This window comes from Lampris incognitus, chromosome 6 (assembly GCF_029633865.1).
Source record: "Lampris incognitus isolate fLamInc1 chromosome 6, fLamInc1.hap2, whole genome shotgun sequence".
In the NCBI taxonomy this organism is placed as follows: Eukaryota; Metazoa; Chordata; class Actinopteri; order Lampriformes; family Lampridae; genus Lampris; species Lampris incognitus.
In genome coordinates this window covers 35,588,135-35,609,201 of record NC_079216.1, presented here as the reverse complement: position 1 = coordinate 35,609,201, position 21,067 = coordinate 35,588,135, and the positions used below count along the sequence as shown (strand labels likewise).

Genomic DNA, 21,067 nt, shown 5'->3' with positions numbered 1-21,067 from the left:
AGAGGTTGTCTAATTTTAGGTCCAAGGCGATTTTTTTTGTCTTTTGTCATTACTTCTCTTTCGGCGAGTTGCGGCCCTCTTGTATGATTTTGTGATGTCATTTTCAAGGTGGTTTTGTCGGCTGCAATGAGGAGCATATCATCTTCGTTTATCTTTTTTGAATCATTGTGTAATTTCTTCTGGAATGTTTTAATTGGTGGTTAAATTTGATGTTTTTAATCAAATCCGAGCATGCCATCTTAAAGAGTTTAAATTCAGGAACAGACTTCAGTGATTTTGTAGATTTGAATCCATAATTTTGCTTGTCAATTGGTTTATCAAGATTTAGAAAGAAAAAGGCTCTCAATCTTACCGCTCTTATGAACTTCTCGGTTTTTGAAATAAGGCACTTCAAGTAGTCTCTCTGCGTCGGTGCTGGTATGTTCTTTGTCGAGTAGCTGAAATTTACTTGTTCCATGTCGGTTTCAAAAGTGCTAACCAAGATCAGGAGCGAATATATTTATATATAGATAGATAGATAGATAGATAGATAGATAGATAGATAGATAGATATGAGAGAGAGCTACCTAGCAGGGTGTATCAAAGAAGGATGAATCAGTTCCTCTGGATGCAGTGTTTATTGAGAGAAACGTTTCATCACTCATCTAAGTGATATCTCTTTGTGCCCCTTGAGGCAAATTTGTAATATGTGATATTGGGCTATACAGTACAAATAAAATTGACTTGACTCTTCAGTCTAAACTGACTGCAGGTAACCCCACCATTATAAACAATACAGTGGCATAACGACTGAAAACAACGATCGGTTTTATATGCAAATAGCCATGACCATTAACTAGAGTTTCAATGGCCATGTGTACTGTTCACAGAGGATTGGGGAATTTTTGTAATTACAGCATTGTAAGATGGCGACAGATATACTCTTAGGGCCCTCCGGTTCAGGGATGGTCGTTCCTTCTTCACCTATTGAGCATGCATATAGTCATAGCAGGTTGTATGTTTACACACACAGACACACACACACATAAATGATGATGTCATTGTTATAGTTTATCACTACTTGCAACTGCTGAAGATTAACGCTCACTCATCGATAACATCACAACCAGTGTTTTCCCTTAAATGGTGAATTGAAAATATGCCTTTTTTACAGCACCTGTGAATGACACTAAATTACATAGCTTGAAAATATGAGCAATCACTAATGTGTGCATGCACGCATGCATACGCACGCGCGCGCACACACACACACACACACGCACGCACGCACACACACACACACACACACACACACACACACACACACACACACACACACACACACACACACACACACACACACACACACACACACACACAGCTAGCTGCAAGACAAGTAAAAAAGTAGGTCACGTGGATGAAAAAAATACCTTTTCAGTCACCTTAAAACAATTCCTGCCACAAAAACTAATTGTCACAGGTTTCCACCATTTAGCCCCACACTTTAGTGTCTCTCTTTGGGACAGTTTCACCCTGGCTAGTCAGAAGAACGTGGATTGTAGCACTGCTTGGAAGGGAGATTATTGCTGCACTTCCCCCATTTGAGTAACTGAAAAATTGCAGTATGCTGTAAGGTTTCTTTAACACCACTGATGGATGACTGTTTTCCCTGATAGCAACTGCCATTGCTTTTAAGAGGCAATGCTGGATCAGTCAGGACTAAGGAACTTGATGGAGCATTGGTTTCATGAGATTATAATACTCCTTAGTGCTTTTTCTTTTTACTACTTTCTTATTGCTGTTCTTTATTTTAAAGTCTATGACATTAGCTGTAACATTATGCAAGTTCATTGCAGAGTGGAAAAAATTGTGTTTTAAACAATAAAATCGTTAATATTCAGTACAATTATACAACAGACAGGTTTGTTCATGGGTTTACTAGTGGACAGGCTTAGGACAGACGAAAACAATTACCCAAAAGAGATCTTGTACAGTACAGTTGGCTGTAGCACAGTAACACAGAGTGTGCCATCGTCAGCACGCATTGTGACACATCTGGAGAGTGCAGCGCCAACCAAGTTAAACTGGTACACACGTCATTAATGCAAACAGCCTCGCTGTGAACGAGGACAAGCGCCGCTCTTCCTCACACAATTTCCCTTTGTCTGAGATGACACTGTGCTCCCCCTAGTGCATGAGAAATGGAGAACAATGTGCCATTGAGGTGCAAGTCACAAGCTTGCATACTTGATTGAATGAATGAACAAATGTGTGTGAATTTACACAAAACACACAAAAAATATACAAACAAACGCACACACTTGGACAGAGGCCCAGGGTCATCTCCAGTGAACTTAGGGCACACACACGCAGACACACAAAGCCTTTTGTCACCCATCCTGCATCTCCACACCAGTCTGGTATAAGGAGTGTCTCTGTGGAGAAATGTGTGCAGACAAGCCACAGTTGGGTGACAGAAGGCAACACGGGGGTGTTTTGAGCTGGATTTGTTCCCATTACATTATGAGTACATGGTCGCTGTCCTAGCGAGCAGTGTGGATTTCCAAATTCCTATGGCATGATTTTCTTCTTTTGTTATAGCTTACTAACAAGGAGGCAGTTTTAGAGATTTGCCAGTGAAGCAGTAAGCCATCAATGCTGATTGTTGAAATATCTGTGGTGTAATGATAATTATGAATGAGGCAGTTTTGCCTCTACAAAATGGCAAGTAATATTGGATTCTAAAAAAGGTATATTCAGGAAATCTTTTGTTTGATCATTCTGATTTTATAATGTTTTTATGAATATCATTACAGTACCAGTATAAGTGGTGAGCTGTTACTTAAATTGTATTGCAGTTGCTATGATCACATATTTTCCACTGATCTCTAAGATGACTCAGCCACTCAGAAATGATAACTGTAGCTTTGTTTTTTTTGTTTTAATTTTGGGATTCAGAACTTAGAAAAGATTGAGTGATGCAATGAGTAAATTCCCTTGCGGCCCATCAAACTAAAATGTGAGTTTAATAAACCAGACTATTGCTCCCTCATGTTCAGTTATATCACCGTGTCTGCATAAAAACATTACCAGTTTCTTTGTCTCTGTATCAAAAAGTAGTTTTTTTTTGTTAAATCATGATTTAAGTTTACATGGTCCTTATGCAAGAAGTGTGTTTCATGACTCTTGAGTCCCTAGAATCTATTCAAAACCCATTGCACTGTTACAGAAACTCACACTCCATTGTTAGAAAATAAAACAGGTGTTTGTTTTTCAGATTTATTTATTTATTTATTTTGGATGAGGATTTAATTTTATTACGGTCTTGACTGACAAACTGACATCTCAATTGCTTTGAGGCAGGCCCTGGAAGAGGCAGCAGCCAATGCAGCGGAGGAAGAGCGAAGGCGTCTTCAGACCCAGACTGAACTCCAGGACCGCTACAAGACGGAATTGGAGAGAGAGAAAATGGTATGTCACTCATCATATCAATCCCCAGCTGATCATATCAGAAATAGTATCACAGAAAGTTGAATCAGTTCATCTGGACACAACGTTTGTTGAGAGAAATGTTTCATCACTCATCTAAGTGACCTCTTCAGTCTCAACTGACTGCAGGTATCCCCGCCCTTATAAACAATACAGTGGCATAACGACCCAAAACAATGATCGGTTTCATCTGCAAATTACCGTGACCATTAATCAGAGTTACAATGGCCATGTGTACTATTCACAGAGGATTTGGGAATGGTTGCAATCACAACATTGTAAGATGGTGAGAGATGTACTCTTAGACCCCCCCCCCCCCCAATCCTTGAAAGAGTGGCCACTGGCCTGTAGATGGGTGTAGACTGCAGAGTCCTGGTCTGACGTGTTAGCTCTTCTGTGTTGTGCCATCCTCTTGGCCAGCGTCTGTTTAGTTTCCCCAAAGTACAAGTCGTGGCAATCCTCCCAGTACTTAACAGTGTTCACTATATTGCTCTGTATGTGCTGGGGGACCTGATCTTTGGGGTGGATCAACTTCTGGCACAGTGTGTTCCAGGGTTGGAAATCAACGGAAACGCAGTGTTTGGAAAATGAGCATCTCAACTGTTCCAACACTCCTGCCACATACAGAATCAGTGTAAAGTATAATTCCAGCTTTTCTGATAATCTGGGTCTTATTTTCCTAAATTTTGCCTGTGTTGATATCTGATATATCATTCTACTCATCGGCTTCATTGTGGAGATCTTGGACAAGGGACTACCGCTGGACTCCGCTTTAGTGGCGTCTTATAGTACCATGGAACATGAGTATCAGACATGTTTCAACAAGTCCCATTTACCCCAAATATGTCAACCACGTATTTGGAAGTGAAAAGGAAAGTGAATGTTAAAGGTTATTATCTGAAATGTCCATTGCATTGCTGAGGTACTTCCTGGCTCAACTTGCTGGAATGACCAGTGAGGTAAGTGTCCATTGTTGAAACATGTATGACGCTCATGTTCTATGGCCCCAAAAGATGCTGTTTTATAATACTATGTCCAACTGTGCTGCCATGTCCAAAATCTCTACAATGAAGCCGGTGAGTAAAGGGATGTTATAACTGATATGCACGATAGCAAAAACTATGAAAAATAAGACCCAGGTCCTCAAAACATGAAATTATCCTTTTGAGCCCTGCCTGTTTACTGAGCAGTGACTGAACAAACTCTCAACCTGGGAGTCCCTTGATTTAACTATGGACTCTTTGGAGAGGCAAACATGTGCTGACATTAGATATTTGACAACATTGAAATATATAAAATGTCATCTCCATGCATTTTCGGTCTCTGCAGGTTCGACAGCAGATGGAGGCACAGGTTGCCCAGAAGTCCAGCGAGTTGGAGCAGTACCTTCAACGGGTTCGGGAGCTGGAGGATATGTACCATCAGCTAGAGGATGCCCTGGAGGATGAGAGGCACGCTAGGCAGGATGAGGAGACCGTCCGTAAGCTGCAGGCACGGTCAGTGGACACAGAGTGGACCTATCACAAGCTGGCAGCCAATGGCACACACACACACACACAGTGCAAGTCAAGTTTTTTTCTATAGCCCTAAATCAAAGTTAGCGTCAGGGGAGTTTGCATTCACACTGTAGAAAAATGGGTTGATACAGTAGCTGACAATGAATGACACCCCCTCATATACACTCACCGGCCACTTTATTAGGCACACCTGTCCAACTGCTCGTTAATGCAAATTTCTAATCACCCAATCACATGGCAGCAACTCAATGCATTTAGGCATGTAGACATGGTCAAGACGATCTGCTGCAGTTCAAACCGAGCATCAGAATGGGGAAGAAAGGTGATTTAAGTGACTTTGAACGTGGCATGGTTGTTGGTGCCAGACGGGCTGGTCTGAGTATTTCAGAAACTGCTGATCTACTGGGATTTTCACGCACAACCATCTCTAGGGTTTACAGAGAATGGTCCGAAAAAGAGAAAATATCCAGTGAGTGGCAGTTCTGTGGGCGAAAATGCCTTGTTGATGCCAGAGGTCAGAGGAGAATGGCCAGACTGGTTCGAGCTGATAGAAAGGCAACAGTAACTCAAATAACCACTCATTACAACCGAGGTATGCAGAAGAGCATCTCTGAATGCACAACACGTCGAACCTTGAGGCAGATGGGCTACAGCAGCAGAAGACCACACCGGGTGCCACTCCTGTCAGCTAAGAACAGGAAACTGAGGCTACAATTCGCACAGGCTCACCAAAATTGGACAATAGAAGATTGGAAAAACGTTGCCTGGTCTGATGAGTCTCGATTTCTGCTGCGACATTCAGATGGTAGGGTCAGAATTTGGCGTCAACAACATGAAAGCATGGATCCATCCTGCCTTGTATCAACGGTTCAGGCTGCTGGTGGTGGTGTAATGGTGTGGGGGATATTTTCTTGGCACACTTTGGGCCCCTTAGTACCAATTGAGCATCGTGTCAACGCCACAGCCTACCTGAGTATTGTTGCTGACCATGTCCATCCCTTTATGACCACAGTGTTCCCATCTTCTGATGGCTACTTCCAGCAGGATAACGCGCCATGTCATCAAGCTCGAATCATCTCAGACTGGTTTCTTGAACATGACAATGAGTTCACTGTACTCAAATGGCCTCCACAGTCACCAGATCTCAATCCAATAGAGCACCTTTGGGATGTGGTGGACCGGGAGATTCGCATCATGGATGTGCAGCCGACAAATCTGCAGCAACTGCGTGATGCTATCATGTCAATATGGACCAAACTCTCTGAGGAATGTTTCCAGTACCTTGTTGAATCTATGCCACGAAGGATTAAGGCAGTTCTGAAGGCAAAAGGGGGTCCAACCCGGTACTAGCAAGGTGTACCTAATAAAGTGGCCAGTGAGTGTATATATATATATATATATATATATATATATATATATATATATATATATATATATATATACACACTACCGTTCAAAAGTTTGGGATCACCCAAACAATTTTGTGTTTTCCATGAAAAGTCACACTTATTCACCACCATATGTTGTGAAATGAATAGAAAATAGAGTCAAGACATTGACAAGGTTAGAAATAATGATTTGTATTTGAAATAAGATTTTTTTTACATCAAACTTTGCTTTCGTCAAAGAATCCTCCATTTGCAGCAATTACAGCATTGCAGACCTTTGGCATTCTAGCTTTTAATTTGTTGAGGTAATCTGGAGAAATTGCACCCCACGCTTCCAGAAGCAGCTCCCACAAGTTGGATTGGTTGGATGGGCACTTCTTTGAGCAGATTGAGTTTCTGGAGCATCACATTTGTGGGGTCAATTAAACGCTCAAAATGGCCAGAAAAAGAGAACTTTCATCTGAAACTCGACAGTCTATTCTTGTTCTTAGAAATGAAGGCTATTTCATGCGAGAAATTGCTAAGAAATTGAAGATTTCCTACACCGGTGTGTACTACTCCCTTCAGAGGACAGCACAAACAGGCTCTAACAGGTACTATTTAATGAAGATGCCAGTTGGGGACCTGTGAGGCGTCTGTTTCTCAAACTAGAGACTCTAATGTACTTATCTTCTTGCTCAGTTGTGCAACGCGGCCTCCCACTTCTTTTTCTACTCTGGTTAGAGCCTGTTTGTGCTGTCCTCTGAAGGGAGTAGTACACACCGGTGTAGGAAATCTTCAATTTCTTAGCAATTTCTCGCATGGAATAGCCTTCATTTCTAAGAACAAGAATAGACTGTCGAGTTTCAGATGAAAGTTCTCTTTTTCTGGCCATTTTGAGCGTTTAATTGACCCCACAAATGTGATGCTCCAGAAACTCAATCTGCTCAAAGAAGTGCCCATCCAACCAATCCAACTTGTGGGAGCTGCTTCTGGAAGCGTGGGGTGCAATTTCTCCAGATTACCTCAACAAATTAACAGCTAGAATGCCAAAGGTCTGCAATGCTGTAATTGCTGCAAATGGAGGATTCTTTGACGAAAGCAAAGTTTGATGTAAAGAAAATCTTATTTCAAATACAAATCATTATTTCTAACCTTGTCAATGTCTTGACTCTATTTTCTATTCATTTCACAACATATGGTGGTGAATAAGTGTGACTTTTCATGGAAAACACAAAATTGTTTGGGTGATCCCAAACTTTTGAACGGTAGTGTATATATATATATATATATATATTTATTTTAGTAATGTTCCCTCTTTTTCTCCCCAATTGTACTTGGCCAATTACCTCACTCTTCCGAGCTGTCCCGGTCGCTGCTCCAATCACTCTGCTGATCCGGGGAGGGCTGCAGACTACCACATGCCTCCTCCGATACATGTGGAGTCACCAGCCGCTTCTTTTCACCTGACAGTGAGGAGTTCCGCCAGGGGGATGTAGCGTGTGGGAGGATCGCGCTATTTCCCCCAGTTCCCCCTTCCCCCTGAACAGGTGCCTTGACCGACCGACCAACCAGAGGAGGCGCTAGTGCCGCGACTAGGACACATACCCACATCTGGCTTCCCACCCACAGACACAGCCAATTGTGTCTGTAGGGACGCCTGACCAAGCCCGAGGTAACGTGGATTCGAACTGGCGATCCCCCGTGTTGGTAGGCAACGGACTAGACCACTACGGCACCTGGACGCCCCCCGAATGACACCTTCTATTCTTAAAAACTTGATTAAGATTAGGAAGAACTCCACAGATTTTTCTTTTTTTAAGTCTCGTGATAAAGAGCAGTTGGGCTTAGCTATGCCCATGACCAATAAAACATAGTAAATATGCGTTTTTGGACTACAACCATTACATAAAGGACCTGTATACCTAAATAAAATGTGTATATTTTGATTAGCGCACAATTTGATTTACGTTGGCCTCTAATGAACATGTTAGAAGCAGAGGAGGCCTGCCTAAGTTTTACCAACAAAAGTTTGGTTCATTGGGCACATTTTTCACTGCTCAGGGCTCGATCCAGCATGTTTGTGGCCACATACATTAAAAGGCACACACACACATACATGCAGCCTCCTAGTTCCCTCCCTCCACCATAGTTCCTGCCATATCCTTCCTTCCTCTCTGCTGACATGCTGTTTCCCCATTACACTCTGCAGCGCTAGAAGTGTGTCAGCACCGTTATACTTCACTCTGTGCAATGGCTTCTACTGAGTGAAGCACACTATCCTTACATTTCGATTTTAAAGCACTTAAAATATGCCGTTCAGTCAATGCTTTCATCTGAAGTGCCGTGCCGTACTTACTGTTTATCTCTAGCACTGGTGGTCAGAGAGGGAATCAAACAAACTCTGGCGGTGTGAGAATCATGACTAACAGACAGATCAATGGAGACCCAAGGAAGTTGAAAAGTTGTCGTATTATTCTATTCATATTCCTTGTCAATCATTGAATTGAACTTTATCCGTGCTAAAACCATGTTGTTGAACCCAAGATTTATAATTGCAGTATGGCGCCATCCATTGAGAGACAAGTACACCACAATAATCTTTTTTTGTCTGTAGCCATCTCGATTATCTCTCTGTCTCAAGTTCTGATGCAGGCAATGATGGTATGCCAAAGCTTAAAGTGTAACTTTGCCCCCAGGTCTGAGCCTAACTTCATCCACTGCATAATTTTGAAGAATGCTAAAAATTGGGCAAGGGCTGAGGAGGGCGGGGTGCTAGGCAGGAGTAGCTGGAGAGATCTGCGAGAAGGGACCGGCATGAGTCGCTGGTTCACCACCACACACCACCATACCCAGTCCCCTTGCCAGCCTGCCTTTCGGTATGGCGTCGCACACCACCCTGCGAAGATGCTGCGACACTCTCTTCTGTCGCCATCTTATATAATGCTCTGATTGCAAACATTCCCAAATCCTCTGTGGCTAGTACACATGGCGTTTGTATCGCTAGTTAATGGTCACGCTCATATTTGCACATGAAACTGATTGTTGGTTTTGGTCATTCTGAAGCTGTATTGTTTATATGGGTGGGGATACCTGCAGTCAGTTTAGAATGAAGAGGTCACTGCGTCCAGGTAGCGTAGTGGTCTATTCCGTTGCCTACCACCACCAGCTACCTACCACCTCCAGCTTGATCGGGTGTCCCTACAGACACAATTGGCCATGTCTGCAAGTGGGAAGCCAGACGTGGGTATGTGTCCTGGTTGCTGCACTACCACCTCCGCCTGTTCGGGGGGGGGGGGGGGGCTGGGGGGAATAGCGTGATCCTCCCACATGCTACATCCCCCTGGCAAAACTCCTCACTGTCAGGTGAAAAGAAGTGGCTGGCTACTCCACATGTATCGGAGGAGGCATGTGGTGGTCTGCAGCCCTCCCTGGCTTGGCAGAGGGGGTGGAGCAGCGACTGGGACAGCTCAGAAGAGTGGGGTAGTTGGCAAGTACAATCGGGGAGAAAAGGGGGGGGGTGGCAAAAAAAAGTAAAAGAATGAAGAGGTCACCTAGGTGAGTGATGAAACGAATCTGTCAATAATGTTGTGTCCAGATGAACTGATTAAACTTTCTTTGATTTTCTTACCTGGATTACTGAGCATACATAAAGATAGGACTAAGGATACTTATATAGGCATTCTTCACATTTTATTTAAGGCAGTATATTCCATATTGCCCATCACAATGTGTACCTGTAACTATGCATGTTTTTTTTTTTGTTTGTTTTTTTGGAAAACAACAGTTCAGCCCATGTCTCCTACTGTAAAGTGTGTGTGTGTGTGTGTGTGTGTGTGTGTGTGTGTGTGTGTGTGTGTGCACGCGTACTTGGGTGCGTACGTACGTGCGTGTGTGTGTGTGGGGGGGCATGTGCAGGTTATTGGAGGAGGAGGCAGAAAAGAGGGCAGAACTAGAGCAGATCCACCTGCAGCAGCAGCGGGCCATCTCTGAAACAGAGGCAGAGAAACAGGAACTGGAGAAGGAGCATTTGGCCAAGGAGAACGCCCTGCAGGCAGCCATGACACAGCTGGAGCAACTGGAGAATGAGAGACAGGGGGCGCTGGAACAATACCAGGTCAGATATTTGTAGGGGCATGTATAAAGCTAGTAGTCATATATCATTGTCAACTAGACATAGTTGGCAATATGTACAGTATTACATCATGCCAATAAAGCCATTTGAATTTTTTTTTAAAAAGAGTCATAATGCCAGAAGTTGTAATAGTAGAATTTGTGGTAGCTGTGATACTAAGCTCTTTTTGGCTGGACCAAACCAGTAGGCCAGCCCTACAAGCGTGAATGTCGCTGACTGACTGACTGACTGAGTGATCATGTTTGACATGATTGGGCCGCTGAATCAGGTAACCAACAGCGTCACTGAAGTTACACGATTGGTCGGCCAAGTGCCGAAAGGCATGAGGGAGAGTGTATTAAAGCACCCCAAATAACGATCACTCTGACTCAATGGCGAATTCACAAAAGGATTGTGCGGCTTTTGCAGCTGGTAAACCTGTACAAATAAGTCAGAAAAATTTTTTTAATTCTCAAAGCACCCCGCAAAGGGTGAAATATACCCCTAAACTGCGCTGCCAAGCAAATAGCATCTCGGTGTGCCAGTGCTTTTTGCACATATTTAAATTAGGTAATATGCATACATTTGGCACAAAATTGGCCCCTTTCTCTGCAAATGAGCCTCATTGCAAAAACAGTCCAATTCACAAACGCCAGCACTAATAACCACTCGCAGTTAGAGTGAATCAATCTAACGTCTTGCACTCACAATAGTGAACGACACTGATCACACCCCCTCAATTCATATTTCACACTACTACCCTCAGGCCGCAGATAGAAGACTGAAAAGGAGAAGAGCTCACTTTTTGCAGAAGTTTTGTCCCTTCTGCCATAGCAGCACTAAACAAACTGCCTCACTGGCCTAGCATAGAACCAGATTCATCTGTGTGTGTTAGTGAATATTATGTGTTTATGTCTTTATGAATGTTCTTTGTTTATGCATCTGTATGTATATCTGTACATTGCGGTGTGGTTATCTTTATGTTTCTGTACATGTACTGGCTGTGAAAACAATTTTCCTGCATGACAATAAAGACTATATCGATTTATACCTATTCAAAATTATTAGCATCTTCAGAGAGTTGGTGGTAACTGATGCCCAGACTTTCCAGTAATCATGGCAACAGTGATTATAGCCAGGTGAAGGCATCGTCGTGCCAGGTATGCTTGTGAGTGGATATTTTGAAGGAGAATATCACTTTTTGATTTTACTGACACCTAAATCATTTGCAGGTAAAAGTTGCCAGGTCAAACAGTTCTTGCTATACTTGATGACATCAAGGGTGACATTGAGCCTACTGTGTTCTTGGCGCAAAGCCACCATTTATTCTTGGCCACATGGATAATTGCAATCAGATGTAAAACAAGAGCAAATTGCACTCAGATGCAAAACTTTATGGGTGTGTTTGCGCTGTAATATCATTCGCGCAATATCTTTTGTGAATCAGACCCTGGGAAGGGGCAGATGTTGTTATCAGTGCCCACAATCCATTTTTTGTGAGTCTGCCTGTCAATAGAGAGTGAGTCTTAGAAAAATGAGAGACATCTGCAGATAGAAACAGATGAAAGAGGAGGGGAGTTGACAGACAATTGGTTTTAATTTTTTGTATGACCGGGACAATGTTGGGAGCTGGCTGGCTATATGGCCACCGTGGCCGGAACTCTTGTGGCAGTTAATGGCCTTCAGCCAGTGTTCCTGTTTGGGGTAGTTCTGTTCTGTATGCAAATAAAAGAGCATTCCTGGGGTCATGCAATGTATGGGGCATGGGAATTGCCATTTAAAGGAAATCTCTGGGGCATCCAGGTAGCGTAGCGGTCTATTCCGTTGCCTACCAACACAGTGATTGCCAATTTGAATCCCTGTGTTACCTCCGGCTTGGTCGGGCATCCCTACAATTGTCCGTGTCTGTGGGTGGGAAGCTTGATGTGGGTATGTGCCCTGGTCGCTGTCCTAGCGCCTCCTCTAGTCGGTCACAGCACCTTTTCAGGGTGGAGGGGGAACTGGGGGAAATAGCATGATCCTCCCATGCGCTACGTCTACCTGGTGAAACTCCTCACTGTCAGGTGAAAAGAAGCGGCTGGCAACTTTGCATGTATCGGAGGAGGCATGTGGTAGTCTGCAGCCCTCCCCGGATGGGCAGAGGGGGTGGAGCAGCTACTAGGACAGCTCAGAAGAGTGGGGTAATTGGCCAGATACAATTGGGGAGAAAAAGGGGGGAAAAATCCAAAAAAAGAAATCTCTGCCTCTCCAGTCCTTCTTCTACGTTAGCTCGCCACATTGGTGTCAGAAGTGGGATTGGGTTGAAGAATGGAGAGGGAGATCCAGAGATTTGAGCGGGACATTGAGTGGACCCATTGGCGCTTGGAAAACCTGCCATAGCAAAAGACTGAGCCCACCAGAGATGGTGGTTTTCCAGCCCAACCTGATGACTCCAGTGCACTGTGGCCCCACTATCCCCTAGAGGCCATGAGTGCCAATACAGGAGAACACCTGCTGCCACCAACCGCCTCCTGGTGACCAGGAGGGCTGCTGCCAACGAACCACCACCACTGGTCCCCATGCCCACCCTATTGCATCCTACGGTTGCGCACGGAACACCAGCTAAGCTGCCCAAGTACAGGATGACACAACTAGAGACATACCTCTTGCAAGTCCAACTAGTGGCATGGCACAGTGGATGGAGCAACAAAGAAGCTGCCATTCACCTGGCTGTGGCACTGGAGGAAAAGGCTTTGCAGGTACTCCTTGACCTAGTCCCAGTGGAGCAGTGGGACCTCCCAGCCCTGACCATGGCACTGGAGAGGCGATTCAGGCAGTGGCCCTTCACTGACCAGAGCAGGGAGAAGCTAGCCAGCTGTCGCCACCAGGAGGGAGAGAGCCTGGGCACCTTCGCCGCAGCTGCACACCTGACATAGTTACTTGCGGTTGAACACAGCCGCCCAAGAGGAGCTGGCCCACCACGCTTTACTGCAGGGGCTCATGCCGTAGCAGTTGCACCAGCATATCTGCCTCGCTATGCCCCAATCCCTCAGCGAGGTCCTCTGTGAAGCTGAACGGGCTGAGGTGTTACTCTCCACGTGGCTTACCCAGCAGAAGGCCCCCCTCTCCATCTGCATGTCAGGTTGGCAACTATGATGAAGAGGAATAGGAAGAAGTGGTTTACCAAATTCGGCTTCTACCACAGCAGTCTCGGCGATGGCCTCCAACATCCAGGCGACGTCCACCGCGGCCGACTGACTGCTGTTACCAGTATGACAAGCCTGGTCACGCTCTAGCTTGCTTGATGAACGCTGCTCTCTGTCACTTCACATGTGCACGGTGGAGATTGGCAGCAACAGTGTCTAAACATCCAAAACTGATTCAAAGTCTGAACCAATAGAAGCTCAAAGCAGTTTAAAGGGCTAGTTCATATTTATTTTGATTTATTGACCATTTTAAGCCATAAAACAACATATTTTTCTTATTTTTTTCCTAAGTGTTTTATCGTGGCTGACTGTTGCTGCTGTTCATTTTTTCGCTCTCTTGCTGGAACTAGCAACCACATCTCTGACCACGGGAGTCAGACAGATCACCAACCAGGGTCTTGTCTCTGCGTCGATAACTATCCTCATGGTGTGTCATCCCACTTAATCTCAATAAATCCAAACTATCCCTTTAAGCAAAAGTCTTTGACATGTTTTGGGAATAGCTTGAGAAGATCAAAGGGTCTGACCAGGAATCAACCATGTACCTCTTTTCCCCTTATAAAGCTATTTAGGAACCAAGTATTTTACTGTAATTGAGGCTGGTTCTCAATGTAAAGAATTGTCAGTTATTTTATGTATGCATAATTGCCCTTCAAATGCCTCTCAATCCATTCTGAATGTCATTGTAATATTAAAGCTGCATCCTTTGCGTTTTAAACTTTTGAGTTCACGTAGTGGAAGTAAAAACAAAGCAAGTCAGCAAAGTAATTCCTTCCCTGACCAAACGATGTCACTCTGTGACTGCTAGATCAGAGAAACCTGTGTCAGCTGGTCTCCACCCTGTACTTTTGAAAAAGATTTGTGAGCTGGAGAGGCGGCCATGTCTATAAAACTAGGAACCTGAAGATACACCCAACACTTTAATTTTTTTTCTTCCCACTGGCGTCAGATTACCTCAAAATCTTCTGTTCCACATTACTAATTTGGGGTAGGGCCAGCAGTTCAGCAGGGGTAAAAATGTCAACTGAAAGAGGGCAGCACAATTTTTTGTTTGTTTGTTTTTATTGTTGTTTTTTCCACTGAAAGCAATTTTGTGAAGTTATCATGGCCAGTGTTTATGTTTCATCAGGTAGAAAGTATGTAGATGTGTCAACAGCTCAAAAGCTGTGTTTTAGTGTGTCATTCCACTTTAAACCTATTATTTACTTTATTGTGGGTAATAGCTGCATGTGAATGGATCATGCAACATGTCAACAGGCATAGTTTGTTTTAACTACAATGAAACAGCTGTGTTCAATGCCTGTTTCCCATTGTTCTTAAATCAGGGTCATGGTTACTACTGTACATCAGAGAAGGACAGTGAAATAACCAACCCCACCATATGTTGTGTTTCTCTGACAAAAAACTTTTGTGTATTTTAGGCAGTGATGAAGAAGCTGGAGGTTGCAGCAAACAACACCAGGACCTGGAAGCATAAGGTGGCTCATCATGAGGGCCTAATACAACTCATTCAGCCAGGTGAGCAACTGTACACTACTGTCCAGGGCTGGGCTGATTTGCATCTCTTTTTCCCCTTTAATTCCATTCCTGCAGATTTACGCACTAACAACTGTCCTTTTTGATCATGTCTTTTTGTTGCCGTATTTGAGAAAACAGTTAATGGCATATAGCAGAAGTAACATTCAGGAAAGGGCTGAGTAACAACTACTTCCAACAATTTGTACCATCTTCATCCTAAAGAACAAGAAAGCCATTGTCTAGAGGCAAAGAAACCAAAGAGACAGAGATTATTAGAGCCCAGAGAGAAAATAAAGTGAATTAAAACACAATGTCCTAGTATGACACAAATGTGTTATTTGAAATTCAGTTAAACTTTATGTTGCCTCTTTAATACATTTACTAGATGTCTGCAGTGCAGTTCCTTTTCTGACCTCTTGCAGAGTTGAACTGGTAAATCCAGCAAACTAATGCACAAGTCAGAAGGTTGAATCAATTCATCTGGACACGTTTATTGAGAAACGTTTCATCACTCATCTAAGTGACTTCTTGTGTCTCAATTGACTGCAGGTATCCCCACCCTTATAAACAATACAGTGGCATAGCGACTGAAAACAAGAGGCCATCTATGTGAAGAGTGAACGACCATCCCCAATCCTGTGAATAGTGCACATTGTCATTGAAACTAATGGTCACGGCAATTTGCATATGAAACCGATCATTGTTTCAGGTCGTTATGCCACTGTATTGTTTATAAGGGTGGGGATACCTGCAGTCAGTTGAAACTGAAGTGGTCACTTAGATGAGTCACAACGTTTATTGACAGATACGTTTCATCACTCATCTAATGCCGCTTTTCCACTACATGGTACTGGCTCGACCCGACTTGTCCGTTTTTCATTTTCCATTACTGGAACGTATCGGCATTTTGGTAACTGTTACCACTTTTCCGGTATCACCTTTGTCGAGGTTGGTGCGGGTACCAAAATCTATGCAGACCTCTGATTGGTCAGAGAAACCCTGTCACTGCATCATTTTGCGTCACTGCGTCATCAATGCGTGCATGGGATATCATCTGGCATTTTTAAATACTGAAGCAGTCGAAGCAGAGTTATCTTAAAAGTACATTTTGAAATTGAAAAAAACGGAGAGCCAAAAATCCAGCTCCACCGAGGGGGTACTGTTACGGTAATGGAAAACGACACAGAAGCAAGTTGAGTCGAGTTGAGCCGGTACCATGTAATGGAAAAGGGGCATAAGTGACCTCTTCATTCTAAACTGACGGCAGGTACCCCCACCCTTATAAACAATACAGTTGTGGTATCCGGGTGGCATAGCGGTCTATTTCGTTGCCAACCAACATGGGGATCGCCGGTTCGAATCCCCGTGTTACCTCCGGCTTGGTCGGGCGCCCTTACAGACACAACTGGCCGTGTCTGCGGATGGGAAGCCGGATGTGGGTATGTGTCCTGATCGCTGCACTAGCGCCTCTTCTGGTCGGTCGGGGTGCCTGTTGGGGGGGGGGGGGCTGGGGGAATAGTGCGATCCTCCCATGCGCTATGTCCCCTTGGTGAAACGCCTCACTGTCAGGTGAAAAGAAGCGGTTGGCGACTCCACATGGATCGAAGCAGGCACGTGGTAGTCTGCAGCCCTCCCTGGGTCGGCAGAGGGGGTGGAGCAGTGACCGGGATGGGATGGCTCGGAAGAGTGGGATAATTGGCCAAGTGCAATTGGGGAGAAAAAGGGGGGAGGGGAATCCAAATTTAAAAAAAAAAACTAAAATGAAAAAACAATACAGTTGCATAGCAACCGAAACTAACAATCAGTTTCATATGCAAATATGGGCGTGACCATTAGCGACAGCATTGCAATCACAATCCAGTGCTCTGATTGCAAACATTCCCAAATCCTCTTTGAATAGTACACATGGCCTTTGATACTGTAGTTAATCGTCACGCCCATATTTGCATATGAAACTGATCATTGTTTTCGGTCGTTATGCCACTGTATTGTTTATAAGGGTGGGGTTACCTGCAGTCAGTTTAGACTCAAGAGGTCACTTAGATGAGTGATGAAACGTTTCTGTCAATAAACGTGCCCAGATGAACTGATTCACCTTTCTGTGATTTCCTTAACCGGATTATTGAGCATGCATGACGACATAATGCACAACATGTGGTGACATCAACACTGACAGGGAGGGAGTGCAGTTGGGGTTAATGGGAAACCTACATTAATAGATTACTGTTAATCTAGCCGTGTTTTTGGGGTGTGTGTGTGTGTGTGTGAGAAAATGCGACACTTGAGCAAAATGAGCTGCCATCTTTTAACAGTTCATTTTACGTGAATAAAACCTCCCTCAATAATAATGTGTCATCTTACATGGAAAGTACAATATCACGACTGTTGCGCAGTCAGGAACACAAACCAGACCATTTACTACTTGATTTACTATAAGAGACAGAGCTATATATTTAAATACTTAATCACATTCATAGCTTGAAAATACGGGGGCATTCTTTATCACTTAAATATGTAGTTACTTAATTGAATACATACTGACATCAGTATTTGTTACTTGCTGTCACAACATTGGTGTCACCACATCTTTTGTGTACCACATCTTGTATATTTGTGTACTTTTTTTCCCCCTGCAGGTACCAAGGGGCCTCAGATGATTACAAACTGGGGCCCTGCAGCCTTCTCTGAGGCAGAATTCAACCAGAGGCAGAGGGAATGGCAGGAGAAAAGGAATCAGCTCACCAAGGACCAGTAGAGTCCTTGGATCGTAAACATGGCTCTTGCTCAGATATGGTTGATTGAACAAAAGGGAAAAAAAAACAATAACTACAGGCTTACCCTTGAAATATAACAGCTGTGCAGTGACTGGATTGATTTCTTTTCCTGTTAGTTTTAAAGTGGGATCAGAAATCTACAGAACCTATGTTACTCATAGACATCAGCACATGGGCCCAGTTTATCAGAGTACTTTTAAATGTAGACTCTTAACAATGCCAGGTTGGTAAAGGATGTCTTGGTACTTTCTTTGGGGGGGAGGGGGGCAGATGATTGAACATTGACCCAACGGCTATCCAATATTTGTTCACCCAGTTGAATCTCTACCGGTTCGTGTGTAAGTGTGCAGCGTATAGTGCATTCAGTGGATGTATCTCAGTTGACATCGCCATTCACTACAGATACATACAAGCCTTTTAGGTATTTGTGGGGAACAACCAATATAATAGCTATTATATTATTATGCCGGTGTCTCTTTCTGACATTACAAAGTTTTAATTTCTCACCATATTAAAGCCTGTTGACAGCATAGATGGCCAGTTAGCTAAAAGCTAAGCCATTTTATATCCCAATGAGCGGAACACGACACTAAATTAATCATTGAATAAAGATAAAATACCTGGTTTTGGCAGAAATCATTGAGCAAGGGGAACGTGTCGACCACTCTAGTGTTTTTTTCTCATTATTTTGTTTCATTTAACCCCAACTCACTGTGTATGATTGTGTGTTTGTATGCATTTGTGTGTGTCTGTGCTGTGCATCCCTGTCGATAGCAGTGTGAGAGATAATGTGATTGAGAAACAAGGGAGCAGGCAAAGAGCAATGTAAAACCATTGAAGAGAAAAGCCAATTTTAAAATGAAATTGTCACTGCGTTAAGGAATAGTCGTGTCCACGGTGTCATAGGGATCTCAAGCAGTGGACACTGAGCAGGTGGTGTTGAGCATCCTGTGCGCATGTTTCCACTCCAACCCAACACATATTTCACTAACGAGCACTCCTTCAACCACAGAGAGGGGAAGTGAGTAGCTGGGACATTTTTTGGTCAGAATGAGAAGCTGAATAATCCTGGTTAGAGACCACTAGTCTGAGGACCAGTAGCAGGCATGAACTACTGAAACTCTTACTGTTCAAATACTTGCACTACCGTGTCACCTTTTTTTTTTAACTCTATGGAAATGTTTTCAGAGTACAATAGAAGGGAGCTGTGTAAATATTTTAACCCTTGTTACCAAGTTTATTTTTGGGAGGTCACCACCAATGGGCAAATAGCACAATTAACAGCTTGGCTTAATGAAAGACTTTAACATTCAGACTCTAAAGTTCTAACAGAACTCTGGTCCCATTCAGATGGCAATTCTAAACTGATCACTGAACAGCAGTATAATTAACGGCATGCTATTTTACTTAGATCAACTTGCTCCTTATCCCTATATTGAATTCTATAAAGTTTAACCTGTACCAATGGGAAAAAAACTCAACCTGAACGTTAGTCGTGCCTTCCTTTAAGCACTTATAGAAAAGTAATGTGTTGTGCATGTCTCATTCAAAACAGCAATGCTAACTGCAAAGTGTTTGTGCTGTGCTGCCTTGCAGCAACCATTAGTGCCTTTGATACTGTCATCATTTGTGAACACTGTGGTTTCAGAGTCGTTTTTATATGTGTGTATATAGCTGAAGACTGAAGTATGAAATAAAACATATCTTGAATAAATTGCTTATCTTTTCCCATTGCTCCATTGAAGAAATTTTGGTTCTCTATAGTGTAGCTTTTTGAGGGAAATTATGCACAATATCAATATATTTTCCAGTGCTGTCATGGTTGCAAGTTACCAAAGACTGATGCCAGCATTGTTGCTCTAATCACATAAGAACTGCTTTTGTGCTGGGAAACATTTGCATCACTTTTCAACCCCCTGTCTCAGTTTGTTTCTTGTTAAATGTCCCTCATCTGCAATGCCAAAAACAAGGTCTGTTATGACATACATGTTCTCCAGAGGGCGGTATAATACCACAGAACAGTACACCAATCTCGGGATGGATGGGATGATTATCTCCCATAACAAGTCAATAAAAGCATGGAGAACTTGTTTAATGTTTGCTGTGAATCGTCTAGGGACAGAATCATTGCTCAGTGGTGATTTAATTACCATGACTTCACTGTTTAGACCTTCTATTTTCTAATATAAAGTTTGTAGTTGTGTTTACAAGATACAGGCCTGTACTAGAGCAGAGATACTCAATCATATACCATGGAGGGTCATGTGTATGCAGGTTTTCATTCCTACCCAACTAATTACACCAGCTAATTTCATTGAGTCCTCTTTGGTTGAAGGTGTGTTAATCAATGAAATCAGATGTTGGATTGGAAAGAAAACCTGCACACACATGGTCCACTGGGTCATGTGTGGATTTAAGACTATGGAATAATCTCATAATGCTCCTCATTTAATCAGGTTGTTAGTATTGCAATGATCATTCCTCAACATATTACTGTTATAGTGACCAACCTAAGAGTGTTATCTGCAGTGTCCACTTGATTTGTGTGTCAGACTCCACCCAAGTAGTACTCCAAACAGAGTTAAACAAGTAATTTCTTTGCAATTATTATTTAACATGGGCCTCGTTGTGCACCATCACACAGTGACTCTTGGTTGAGTTGGGGTTCAGGGACTTTCCTACTCTTCAAGCAGCCTCAATGGAGCTGTCATATTCTGACAAGATAGAGTGACTAGCGCTATAGATCCCACACCACCACCACAGTCTTCAGAAAGAATGGACAACCACCCGATCTCCACATCTAGACTAGATTGCCCCTGCTTCAACCGACTCCTCCGGCCGAGTTAATTCACTCCATCCTCCCCTCCGTATTCGTGCAACAGCCGCTCGTTCCGGAGAGCGCGACGGGACAGACCAAACAAACACGCAGAGTTGCGTCCCAAAATCTGCGCTCCAGATGCGTTCGGCACATACCACAGCTGTTTTAACACGGCTTTATGCAACAGGACGGCCTGTCATTTAGGCCAAGTACCGCGCCCCCCCCCCCCCCACACACACACACACACGCATAGCGCCACATCCCTCCTCCTCCACCGCCCCCTCATCCTCCTCCATCGCTCTTTTA

General features: G+C 43.5%; 1 protein-coding gene across 1 annotated transcript in view; it reads left to right on the top strand.

Moving 5' to 3' along the window:
* Window positions 1-19,647, top strand: part of swap70b (switching B cell complex subunit SWAP70b) — a 60,429-nt gene extending 40,782 nt beyond the window's left edge. Inside the window, exons 8-12 of the mRNA XM_056281559.1 lie at window positions 3,343-3,450; window positions 4,798-4,964; window positions 10,271-10,469; window positions 15,073-15,169; window positions 17,806-19,647. Coding sequence (XP_056137534.1) covers window positions 3,343-3,450; window positions 4,798-4,964; window positions 10,271-10,469; window positions 15,073-15,169; window positions 17,806-17,924 — 690 coding nt within the window. The 3' untranslated portion in view covers window positions 17,925-19,647. The remainder of the gene's footprint in view (window positions 1-3,342; window positions 3,451-4,797; window positions 4,965-10,270; window positions 10,470-15,072; window positions 15,170-17,805) is intronic.
* The last annotated feature ends 1,420 nt before the right edge of the window (window positions 19,648-21,067 follow it).